The sequence below is a fragment of the Coregonus lavaretus genome (genome assembly GCF_964263955.1).
Source record: "Coregonus lavaretus genome assembly, chromosome: 2".
Taxonomy (NCBI): domain Eukaryota; kingdom Metazoa; phylum Chordata; class Actinopteri; order Salmoniformes; family Salmonidae; genus Coregonus; species Coregonus lavaretus.
In genome coordinates this window covers 72,352,390-72,363,716 of record NC_139989.1, presented here as the reverse complement: position 1 = coordinate 72,363,716, position 11,327 = coordinate 72,352,390, and the positions used below count along the sequence as shown (strand labels likewise).

Genomic DNA, 11,327 nt, shown 5'->3' with positions numbered 1-11,327 from the left:
TGTTGTCCTCATCCATGTCATTTACAAGAACAAAATATTCAAACTGTTCTGTATATGAGCTCCACTGCTCAATACTTTCATCAAACTGTCCAATGTTTCCAACAATTCCAGCCATTTTTCATTTCTCAATAGGCTCCTGATTGTCACTCACTTCAGTATTGTCCTCAACCAAGGCAATATTCTCCTCAGTCACGTGATCTTCATTCACTTCACTCACGTTTCCTCCTAAGTTCGCTCATTTAGCAGATTTAATTAAAAGGTTTGTCTTCACAGTTGAATAAATGTCCTTTCCTTTAATCACTGTATATTCCTCCTTTTTAATCACGTTGTTTTCCCGCTCCGATGTCCGTCTCCAGTCCTTTTCTGCCGTCCATGACGATGATAACTCCAGTGGTGGAAAAAGTACCCAATTGTCATACTTGGTAAAAGAGAAGTTATGTCAGACTGGGGTATGCGGCGGTGAAGTCACAGAGGATCAAGATGATCAAGACTTTACTTCAAGTAAACACGCACAAAACAAAAGTCTCCACAACACTGGAGGAGTAACACGCGCTGTGCGTAAAAGGCGAACTAGAAATGCCGAACATCAGACAGGACAAAATGACAATAACACACAAAGGCCAAACGTAAAACAAGGGAACTTATATGTTACACAATCAACACAAAATAAGTAACAGGTGTACAAACTAGACAACACAAGACAAACACAGAAACATCGATCGGCAGTAGCTAGTACTCCGGGGACGACGAACGCCAAAGCCTGCCCGAGCAAGGAGGAGGAGCAGCCTCGGCGGAATCCGTGACAGTCCGTCTCGAGTCCTTTTCTGCCGTCCATGACGATGTTAACTCCAGTGGTGGAAAAAGTACCCAATTGTCATTCATACTTGAGTAAAAGTAAAGATACCTTAACAGAAAATGACTCAACTAAAAGTGAAAGTCACCCAGTAAAATACTACTTGAGTAAAAGTCTAAAAGTATTTGGTTTTATATATAATTAAGTATCAAAAGTAAATGTAATTGCTAAAATATACTTAAGTATCAAAAGTAAAAGTACAAGTATAAATCATTTCAAATTCCTTACATAAAGCAAACCAGATGAATTTCTTGTTTTTAAAATATACGTTCAGCCAGAGGCACACTCCAACACTCAGACAATTTACAAACAAAGCATTTGTGTTTAGTGAGTCTGCCAGATCAGAGGCAGTAGGGATGTTCTCTTGATAAGGGCCTGAATTGGACCATTTTCTGTCCTGCTAAGCATTCAAAATGTAACGAGTACTTTTGGGTGTCAGGGAAAAGGTATGGAGTAAAAAGTACATTATTTTCTTTAGGAATGTAGTGAAGTAAAAGTAAAAGTAGTCAAAAATATGATTAGTAAAGTCAAGTACATATACCCCCAAAAAACTACTTAAGTAGTACTTTAAAGTATTTTTACTTAAGTACTTTAAACCACTGGTTAACTCTCTTTCTTAGCTAGCTCGACTATGCACTTGCCTCTGCTAGCAATACACTGTGCTAACATTAGCCTAGACTGTACCACAGAAAATAACAGTTTTAAACAGTTGTAAAAACCCACTTCTTCCAGACAGAATAGTTCCTGTAGATTCAAACTTACTCATCACGAATCTGTTGTTATGTCTCGTGGGTTTCATAACCACGTCTGTATAACAATTCAATAATGATGAGACAGGAGACAGGAATCAGTTCAACCATTTATCTGGAACGTGATCATCTCAACACATAAAAACCCCCATGATGCTCTGCAGCACAACCCCAATATACAACAAATATATAAGTAAATGGACACAAAACAAAACTCATAGAGGAATATAAATGTTCATTTCTAGAAAGTAGGGCCATGGGATAGGGTCAGAAAGGTCAGTATGTTTGATAACTGGTTACAGAGGTGACATAACAAGCATAAGGTCCATTATAACACAGTGAAGTAGAGGTGGGAGCTAAAAGCAGACATGGACAGTGAGACGGTGTGAGGAGGTCAGGGGTGAAACACTAGATCAGGACAGGTAGAAATGGCAGGGCTGGAAATAGACACAGAGACACATTCTGATCATGGCTCAGACCTGACCTGAGACACCCAAACAGAAGATGCCATAGCAAAGTCCTGTCCATTAGGTTATATGGGATTTCCTTTCATCAAAATCCTACAAATAGAAATGTGTGTGTGTGTCCAGTGTGTGTGTGTGTGTCCTGTGTGTGTGTGTCCATTGTGTGTGTGTGTGTCCAGTGTGTGTGTGTGTGTCCAGTGTGTGTGTGTGTGTCCATTGTGTGTGTGTGTGTCCAGTGTGTGTATGTGTGTTCAGTGTGTGTGTCCAGTGTGTGTGTGTCCAGTTTGTGTGTGTCCAGTATATATGTGTGTGTGTGTGTGTGTGAATCCAACGTGTGTGTTTGTGTGTGTGTCCAGTGTGTGTGTCCAGTGTGTGTGTGTGTGTGTGTCCAGTGTGTGTGTGTGTGTGGATGTGTGTCCAGTGTGTGTGTGTGTGTGTGTCCATTCTGTGTGTGTGAGTCCAGTGTGTGTATGTGTTCAGTGTGTGTGTGTCTAGTGTGTGTGTGTGTGTGTCCAGTGTGTGTGTCCAGTGTGTGTGTCCAGTGTGTGTGTTCAGTGTGTGTGTGTTCAGTGTGTGTATATGTGTCCTGTGTGTGTGTGTCCAGTGTGTGTATGTGTTCAGTGTGTGTATTAGTTCAATGTGTGTGTGTTTGTCTAGTGTATGTATGTGTGTGTGTGTCCAGTGTGTGTGTGTGTGTTCAGTGTGTGTCTAGTGTATGTAAGTGTGTGTGTGTCCAGTGTGTGTGTGTCCAGTGTGTGTGTATGTGTTCAGTGTCTGTGTGTGTGTCTAGTGTATGTATGTGTGTTTAGTGTGTGGGTGTCCAGTGTGTGTGTGTGTGTTCAGTGTGTGTGTGTTCAGTGTGTGTGTGTCCAGTGTGTGTATGTGTGTGTGTTTGTCCTGCATGTGTGTGTCCTGTGTGTGTGTGTGTGCAGTGTGTGTGTGTGTGTCCAGTGTGTGTGTGTCCAGTGTGTGTATGTGTGTGTGTGTGTGTGCAGTGTACGTGTGTGTGTGTCCAGTGTGTCCAGTGTGTGTGTGTTTGTGTGTGTCCAGTGTGTGTGTGTGTGTGTGTGTGTGTGTGTGTGTGTCCAGTGTGTGTGTCCAGTGTGTGTGTGTGTATCCAGTGTGTGTGTGTGTGTGTGTGTGTCCAGTGTGTGTATGTGTATCCAGTGTGTGTGTGTGTGTGTGTGTCCAGTGTGTGTCCAGTGTGTGTCCAGTGTGTCAGTGTGTGTGTGTCCAGTGTGTGTGTGTGTGTCCAGTGTGTGTGTGTGTGTCCAGTGTGTGTGTGTGTCCTGTGTGTGTGTCAGTGTGTGTATGTGTGTTCTGTCCAGTGTGTGTGTGTGTGTCAGTGTTACCATGGTTATTATTTACAGAGACACTGAGGAGTCATCATGAACCCTAAACCCTGGATAGAGGGGCTCAGTGAATGTGGAGTGGAATGTGTTCAGGTGGGTCAGTGTGTCAGAGGAGACTCTGTAGAAGGACAGAGTGCCGGCTGGCCAGTCCAGATACACTCCTACTCTGTGGGAGCTGGAGGAGGGGACGTCTATGGTAGTGGACTTATTATTGTGCCAGGCAGAGTAACTGTTGTCAGAGCAGAGCAGACTCCAGGACTTGTCATTGTATCCAATCAGACAGTCATTACCCCTTCCTCTCCTGCTGATTCCTTTATATGCCACTCCTATAACAGCCCCTTCCCCACTCCACTCTACCTCCCAGTAACAGCGCCCAGTCAGACCCTCTCTACACAGCACCTGTTCCCAGTACTCAAATCTCTCTGGGTGATCAGGATACGGCTGCTCCTCTCTCCTACATGTCACCTTTCTGTTCTCCTCAGACAGAGAGAGGTCTCTGTTTACTGTGTTTAGGTCCAGTGTGAGATCACAGACATCTGATGGATGAAACCAGACACAATATTAGAAATCATCATCATTCACATTAGAATGTTAACTCACTTTTCACTAATTCATTTAATGTAGATGTTTCTAGGTATCAAAAGGAGAAGTTAAGGTAACTTGAGACTTGTTGAATGATCATATGTTATACTGTATGGTAATATAAAACACACTTATTCCCATTAATTACACACACACACACACACACACACATCCTGAACACACACACACTGGACACACACACACACACACACACACACATCCTGAATACACATACACCCTGAACACACACACACACACACACACACCTTCATGCAAGCATGCATGAACACACACACACACATTTCTAAAGTAACACAAACACGCCACACACACACACACATTGTCAAAGCAACTCTTTGTAAACTTTGGTGTCCCTGATTTGTGCTTCTGTAGAACTACAGCTGATATTTAATATGACCAAGTAAGTAATGATGGTGGTCTTTGACTTTGACTTCACTTGAATTAAGACTTATTCTTAGTCATATTCTTCACAGCAGTCAACACTCACATTTTCTAAGTCCAGGTTTCAATGTGATCTCTACACCATGTTCCACACTGTAGTGGTAAGCAGAAGAACAGACAGTCATTGAGGGATACACCTGAACTCACACACACACACACATATACACACACACACATACACACACACACACACACACACACAGTCAGCATGTAACTTTGTGTGTGTCTAGTGTGTACAGTGTTTGTGTGTGTGTGTGTTTGTTTCCACTCTGTGTGATTCCTTTGTGTGTGTGTGTGTGTGTGTCCTTTGTGTGTATGTGTCCAGTGTGTGTGTACGGTGTGTGTGTGTGTGTGTGTCCTTTGTGTGTATGTGTCCAGTGTGTGTGTACGGTGTGTGTGTGTGTGTGTCCAGTGTGTGTGTGTGTGTGTGTGTGTGTGTGTGTGGGTCCAGTGTGTGTGTGTGTGTGTCTGTGTGTGTGTGTGTGTGTATTTGTGTGTGTGTTTCATTTTTGTGTGTCTGGGACCAGTGTGTGTGTGTGTGTGTGTGTGTGTGTCCAGTTTGTGTGTGTATGTGTGTCAAGTGTGTGTGTGTCCAGTGTGTGTGTGTGAGTCCAGTGTGTGTCCAGTGTGTTTGTGTGTGTGTCCAGTGTGCGTGTGTGTCCTGTGTGTGTGTGTAGGTGTGTGTGTGTTTGTCCAGTGTGCGTGTGTGTCCAGTGTGTGTGTGTGTGTGTGTGTGTGTGTGTCCATTGTGTGTGAGTGTGTGTGTGTCCAGTGTGTGTGTGTGGGTCCAGTGTGTGTGTGTGTGTGTGTGTCTGTGTGTGTGTGTGTGTGTGTGTGTATTTGTGTGTGTGTGTTTCCTTTTTGTGTGTCTGGGACCAGTGTGTGTGTGTGTGTGTGTGTGTGTGTCCAGTTTGTGTGTGTATGTGTGTCAAGTGTGTGTGTGTCCAGTGTGTGTGTGTGTGTGTGTGTGTGTGTGTGTGTGTGTGTGTGTGTGTGTGTTTGTGTTTGTCCCCAGTGTGTGTGTGTGTGTCCAGTGTGTTTGTGTGTGTCCAGTGTGTGTGTGTGTCCAGTGTGTGTGTGTGTGTGCCCAGTGTGTGTGTGTGTCCAGTCTGAGTGTGTGTCCAGTGCGTGTGTCCAGTGTGTGTGTGTGTGGGTCCAGTGTGTGTGTGTGTGTGTGTGTGTGTCTGTGTGTGTGTGTGGGTCCAGTGTGTGAGTGTGTGTGTGTGTCCAGTGTGTTTGTGTGTGTGTGTCCACTGTCTGTGTGTGTGTATATTTGTGTGTGTGTTTCCTTTTTGTGTGTCTGGGACCAGTGTGTGTGTGTGTATATGTGTGTCAAGTGTGTGTGTGTCCAGTGTGTGTGTGTGTGTGTGTGTGTCCTTTGTGTGTATGTGTCCAGTGTGTGTGTGCGTGTCCAGTTTGTGTGTGTGTGTCCAGTGTGTGTCCTGTGTGTGTGTGTGTGTCCAGTGTGTGTGTGTGTCCAGTGTGTGTGTGCGTGTGTGTGTGTGCCCAGTGTGTGTGTGTGTCCAGTGTGTGTATGTGTGTGTCCATTGTGTGTGTGTGTGTGTCAACTCTGTGTATGTGTCCAGTGTGTGTGTGTGTGTGTGTCTGTCCAGTGTGTGTCCAGTGTGTTTGTGTGTGTGTGTGTCCACTCTGTGTGTGTGTGTGTGTGTGTGTGTGTCCAGTGTGTGAGTGTGTGTTTGTCTAGTGTGTTTGTGTGTGTATCCAGTGTGTTTGTGTGTCCATTGTGAGTGTGTGTGTGTGTGCGTGTCCAGTTTGTGTGTTTGTCCAGTGTGGGTGTGTGTGTGTGAGTGTGTGTGTCCAGTGTGTGTGTGTGTGTGTGTGCACGTGTATCAGGACACACACACACTGGACCCACAAACACACACACACACTCACGCACTGGAAACACACATACACACACACACACACACACACACACACTCACACTAACACTAACACACACACACACTGGACACACACACACGCACTGGACCCACACACACACACTGGACACACACACACACGCACTGGACACACACATACACACACACACACTGGACACACACACACACACACACTGGACACACACACACACACACACACACACACACACACACACACACACACACACACACACACACACACACACTGGACACACACACACTGGACACACACACACACACACACACACACACACACTGGACACACACACACAGTCTTTATATAACTTAGTCCAAGTGGTGGTCAGAATGTTTGTCTTAACTAGCCTGATAACTCCAACATGTCTGATATGAACATTGACATAAACCCTCTACATACTTGAGTTTCTCCAGTCTGCAGTGTGGATCCTCCAGTCCAGCAGAGAGCAGTCTGACTCCTGAGTCTCCTGGGTGATTGTAGCTCAGGTCCAGCTCTCTCAGGTGTGAGGGGTTTGACTTCAGAGCTGAGACCAGAGAAGCACAGCCTTCCTCTGTGACTAGACAGCCTGACAGCCTGCAAAGAGTCAAATCATATTAAAATCACACTGCTATTCTTACTGAGCTGAGACCTTTTATTTGAGGGTATTTTAATACATATCTGTTTCACCGTTTAGAAATGAAAGCACTTTATGTATCTATTCCCCCTATTTGAAAAAGTCATAAGTATTCTGACCATTTGACTTATAGTGTATTAAAGTAGTCAAAAGTTTAGTATTTGGTTGTGAACTCATTGGTTGCATTTGCAGTTTGTTTTGGGTTATGTTTTGTCCAATAGTAACTGAATGGTGGATGATGACTGGAGTAATTTTCTGTCTAAGTGAGTAGATAACATGTTTCTAAACACTACTAACTGAATCCTGATGATGCCTTGATTAATAAAAACCATGAATGAATCATTAATTATAATGAGTGAGAAAGTTACAGAGGCTACAACAAAACATGCTAACCTCTCACCATTACCAATAACAGAGGGGGAATGATCCTTGTTCCTCTGTAACTTTCTCATTCATCATCATTCATGATTCATTCATGATTATTCATAATCACGGTAGCATCCACATGAATGTAGAAGTGTTCAGAAACATCTTCTATTCTTACTGACAATACAAGTGAAGTGACTCCAAAATGACAGGACATTATTCACCATTCAGTTTCTATTGGGAAAAACATCATCCAAAACACAACCAAGACAAACTGCAAATGTATTCAACAAGTTTGTAGAATCACAGGCTTGATGTAATCACTGCAGGTAAGGAATATGGGACCAAATACTAAACTTATGACTACTTTAATACAATATAAGTGAATTTGTCCAAATTATTAAAACTTTTTCAAATGGGAGAACTAGATACATAAAGTCCTTTCATTTCTAAACAGGAACACAGATATGTATGAATACCCTCAGCATTTTGGATTTGAGATCAAATGTTTCATCTGAGGTGACAGTATATAATGTCACCTTTTATTTGAGGATATTTTAATACATATCTGTTTCACCGTTTAGAAATGAAAGCACTTTATGTATCTCCCATTTGAAGAAGTCATAAGTATTCTGACCAATTCACTTATAGTGTGTTAAAGTAGTCAAAAGTTGAGTATTTGGTTGTAAACTCGTTGGTTGCATTTGCAGTTTGTTTTGGATGTGTTTTGGGTTATGTTTTGTCCAATAGTAACTGAATGGTGGATGATGACTGGAATAATTTTCTGTCTAAAAAACTGTAAGCTTCACTGTCCAAACACATATGGTGTGGACTATGTGTGCCTGGTAAACACATGTGGATCTGGTGAACAGTTATCACTTGTTGACCAACTACAGGAATACTGACCTCAGAGTCTCCAGTTTACAGTGGGGATTCCCCAGTCCAGCAGAGAGCAGCTTCACTCCTGAATCCTTCAGGTCATTGTTACTCAGATCCAGCTCTCTCAGGTGTGAGGGGTTTGACTTCAGAGCTGAGACCAGAGAAGCACAGCCTTTCTCTGTGACTCCACAGAATGACAGCCTGCAAAGAGATCATCATGATTTCACAAACACACTGTTAATTTAACACCTGTAGTGTAGAAGGACAATGGCAGATGCATTTGGTTTATTCTCTCAAACAACATATAGATTAATCTTCCGTCTCCTAGAATTGTATGGTCATATTGTTATACTAATTTTAAGATCAATGCATTGATTCAATATGTTTTTCAATAATAGATATATTTCTCTAAACTGAATATTTCTTCCTGATGATTAGTACTTAAATGTCATTTGATGTACTCACAGAGCAGCTCTAGAGGCTTTGACCACTGGCAGCAGCCTCAGAAGACCTTCCTCTGATCTGGAGTATTTATTCAGGTCAAACACATCCAGCTCCTTTTCTGAAGTCAGCAACACAAAGACCAGAGCTGACCACTGTGCAGGTGACAGTTTGGCATCTGAGAGACTTCCTGATCTCAGGTAGCTTTGGATCTCCTCCACTAGAGAATGGTCATTCAGTTCATTCAGACAGTGGAACAGATTGATGCAACTCTCTGGAGAGGGATTCTCCCTGATCTTCTCCTTGATGTACTTGACTGTTTCTTCATGGCTCTGTGAGCTGCTTCTTGTCTTTGTCAGTAGACCTCGTAAGTGCTTCTGATTGGACTCCAGTGAGAGGCCCAGAAGGAAGCGGAGGAACAGGTCCAGGTTTCCTGTCTCACTTTGTAAGGCTTTATCCACAGCACTCTTGTAGAAAGTAACTTCAGGCTTGTCTCTGAACAGCGCAAAAAAGTTCCTGGTTGATTGAGGTTTTGCCATTAGATTCTCATTGTTGTTGATGAATGAGAGGAACACATATACAGCAGCCAGAAACTCCTGAATGCTCAGATGCACGAAGCAGTACACCTTGTCCTGGTACAGCCCACATTCCTGTTTAAAGAGCTGTGTGCACAATCCTGAGTACACTGAGGCTTCATTGACATCAATGCCAGCCCTTTTCAGGTCTTCTTCATAGAAAATCAGATTGCCCTCAACAAGCTGTTGAAAAGCCAGTTTTCCCAGTGACAGAATGCTCTCTTTATTCCAGTGTGGACCTGTCTCTTCTTTCCCAAGATACTTTTCATTCTTCTGTTCGGTATGAAACTCCACAAGGTGTGAGTACATCTCAGTCAGAGTCTTGGGCATCTCTTCTGTCTTGTCTGTACTCAACATGTGTTCAAGGACTATTGCAGAAATCCAACAGAAGACTGGAATGTGGCACATGATGTGGAGGCTCCTTGATGTCTTTATGTGTGAGATGATTCTGCTGGCCAGGTCCTCATCACTGAATCTCTTCCTGAAGTACTCCTCCTTCTGTGGGTCATTGAACCCTCGTACCTCTGTCACCTGGTCAACACACCCTGAAGGGATCTTATTGGCTGCTGCAGGTCGGGTAGTTATCCAGAGGAGAGCAGAGGGAAGCAGATTTCCCTTGATGAGATTTGTCAGCAGAATATCCACTGAGGTTGACTCTGTGACGTCACAACAGATCTTGTTCTTCCGGAAGTCTAGGGGCAGTCGGCACTCATCCAGACCATCAAAGATGAATAGAACTTTGTACTTGTCGTAGTTGGAGATTCTTGATTCTTTGGTTTCCATTGAGAAGTGATTGAGAAGTTCAATGAAAGTGTGTTTTTCCCCTTTCATTAAATTCAGCTCCCGAAAAGGGAATGAAAATACAAATTGGACATCCTGATTTGCTTTTCCTTCAGCCCAGTCCAGAATGAACTTCTGCACAGAGACTGTTTTTCCAATGCCAGCGACTCCCTTTGTCAGCACAGTTCTGATAAGTTTGTCTTGTCCAGTTAAGGGTTTGAAGATGTCGTTACATTTGACTGCAGTCTCTGGTCTTGCTTGTTTCCTGGTTGTTGTCTCAATCTGTCTCAGCTCATGTTCATTATTGACCTCTCCTGTTCCACCCTCTGTGATGTAGAGCTCTGTGTAGATCTTATTGAGAAGTGTTGGGTTTCCTTGTTTAGCGATCCCCTCAAATACACATTGAAACTTCTTCTTTAGATTAGATTTGAGTTCACGTTGAAGCATCACAGCACGCTCATCTGAATCTAGAAACAACACAGAGGATATTAATATTACATCTGTTTTAATGCCTACAGTATTGTAAGACTGTCTTATAAAGTTTAAATTATAATCATTTATTCTCCTCTCTCTCTCTCTCTCTCTCTCTCTCTCTCTCTCTCTCTCTCTCTCTCTCTCTCTCTCTCTCTCTCTCTCTCTCTCTCTCTCTCTCTCTCTCTCTCTCCAACACATCCCTGCTGCTACTTGATGAGGTCACTAGGTGTTGTGTTAAGGCTGCTACAATATCATTGAGTTACACAGCTACTTAGCTGTACTTTAGCTACAGCTTTTAAATGTTCTAAAACAGCATTCAACATGAGGCAGACAGCTCTTACTTTTCTCCAGTGTGTCAGCAAGCTCCTTCTGGTTCATTTTCCTCAGGACGTGCAGTGTAATCTTCAGAGCCCCCTCTCTGGCACTGCTCTCCTGCTTCTCATCTTCAGCGTCCACCACTTCCTTATCCTGCTTCTGACTCTCAAAGCCTTCTGGGAGTTCTGGACTAAGAATCCTCTTGAACATCTTCAGCTCGTTCTTCACAAATGTCATAATATTCTTTTCAAGCAACTGAAATAAATCAAGTAAATAAGTTAAGCAAGAGACTAAATGCTTTCTCATTAACACATGAATGAATGATTGACAGATCAACTTTACTTGAGGTTAACAAAAACAAATGTACATAACAGGACCACATACACTGAATATGGAGGCCAGGTATGTTTGATGACTCTGGGAAGACTGACCACTGAGAATCTCTGACTCTGATATCTCCTGTTGGTTGCTGTAGAAAAAACATGAGATTAAATCTCATCCA

The 11,327-nt window shown here is 43.1% G+C and overlaps 2 protein-coding genes across 2 annotated transcripts; both read right to left on the bottom strand.

Moving 5' to 3' along the window:
• Positions 1–3,343: 3,343 nt before the first annotated feature.
• LOC311140307 (stonustoxin subunit beta-like) lies at positions 3,344–6,960 on the bottom strand (the record flags this gene model as incomplete). The annotated part of the gene is made up of 3 exons (XM_084175313.1): positions 3,344–3,954; positions 4,509–4,555; positions 6,782–6,960. Coding segments are annotated over 3 exons (750 nt in total), but the record flags the coding sequence as incomplete, so codon positions are not given.
• Positions 6,961–8,251: 1,291 nt separating this feature from the next.
• LOC311140305 (NLR family CARD domain-containing protein 3-like) lies at positions 8,252–10,483 on the bottom strand (the record flags this gene model as incomplete). The annotated part of the gene is made up of 2 exons (XM_084175310.1): positions 8,252–8,441; positions 8,706–10,483. 2 exons carry the CDS (start codon positions 10,481–10,483, stop codon positions 8,252–8,254), a joined length of 1,968 nt encoding a protein of 655 aa, XP_084031436.1.
• Between the last annotated feature and the right edge of the window lie 844 nt (positions 10,484–11,327).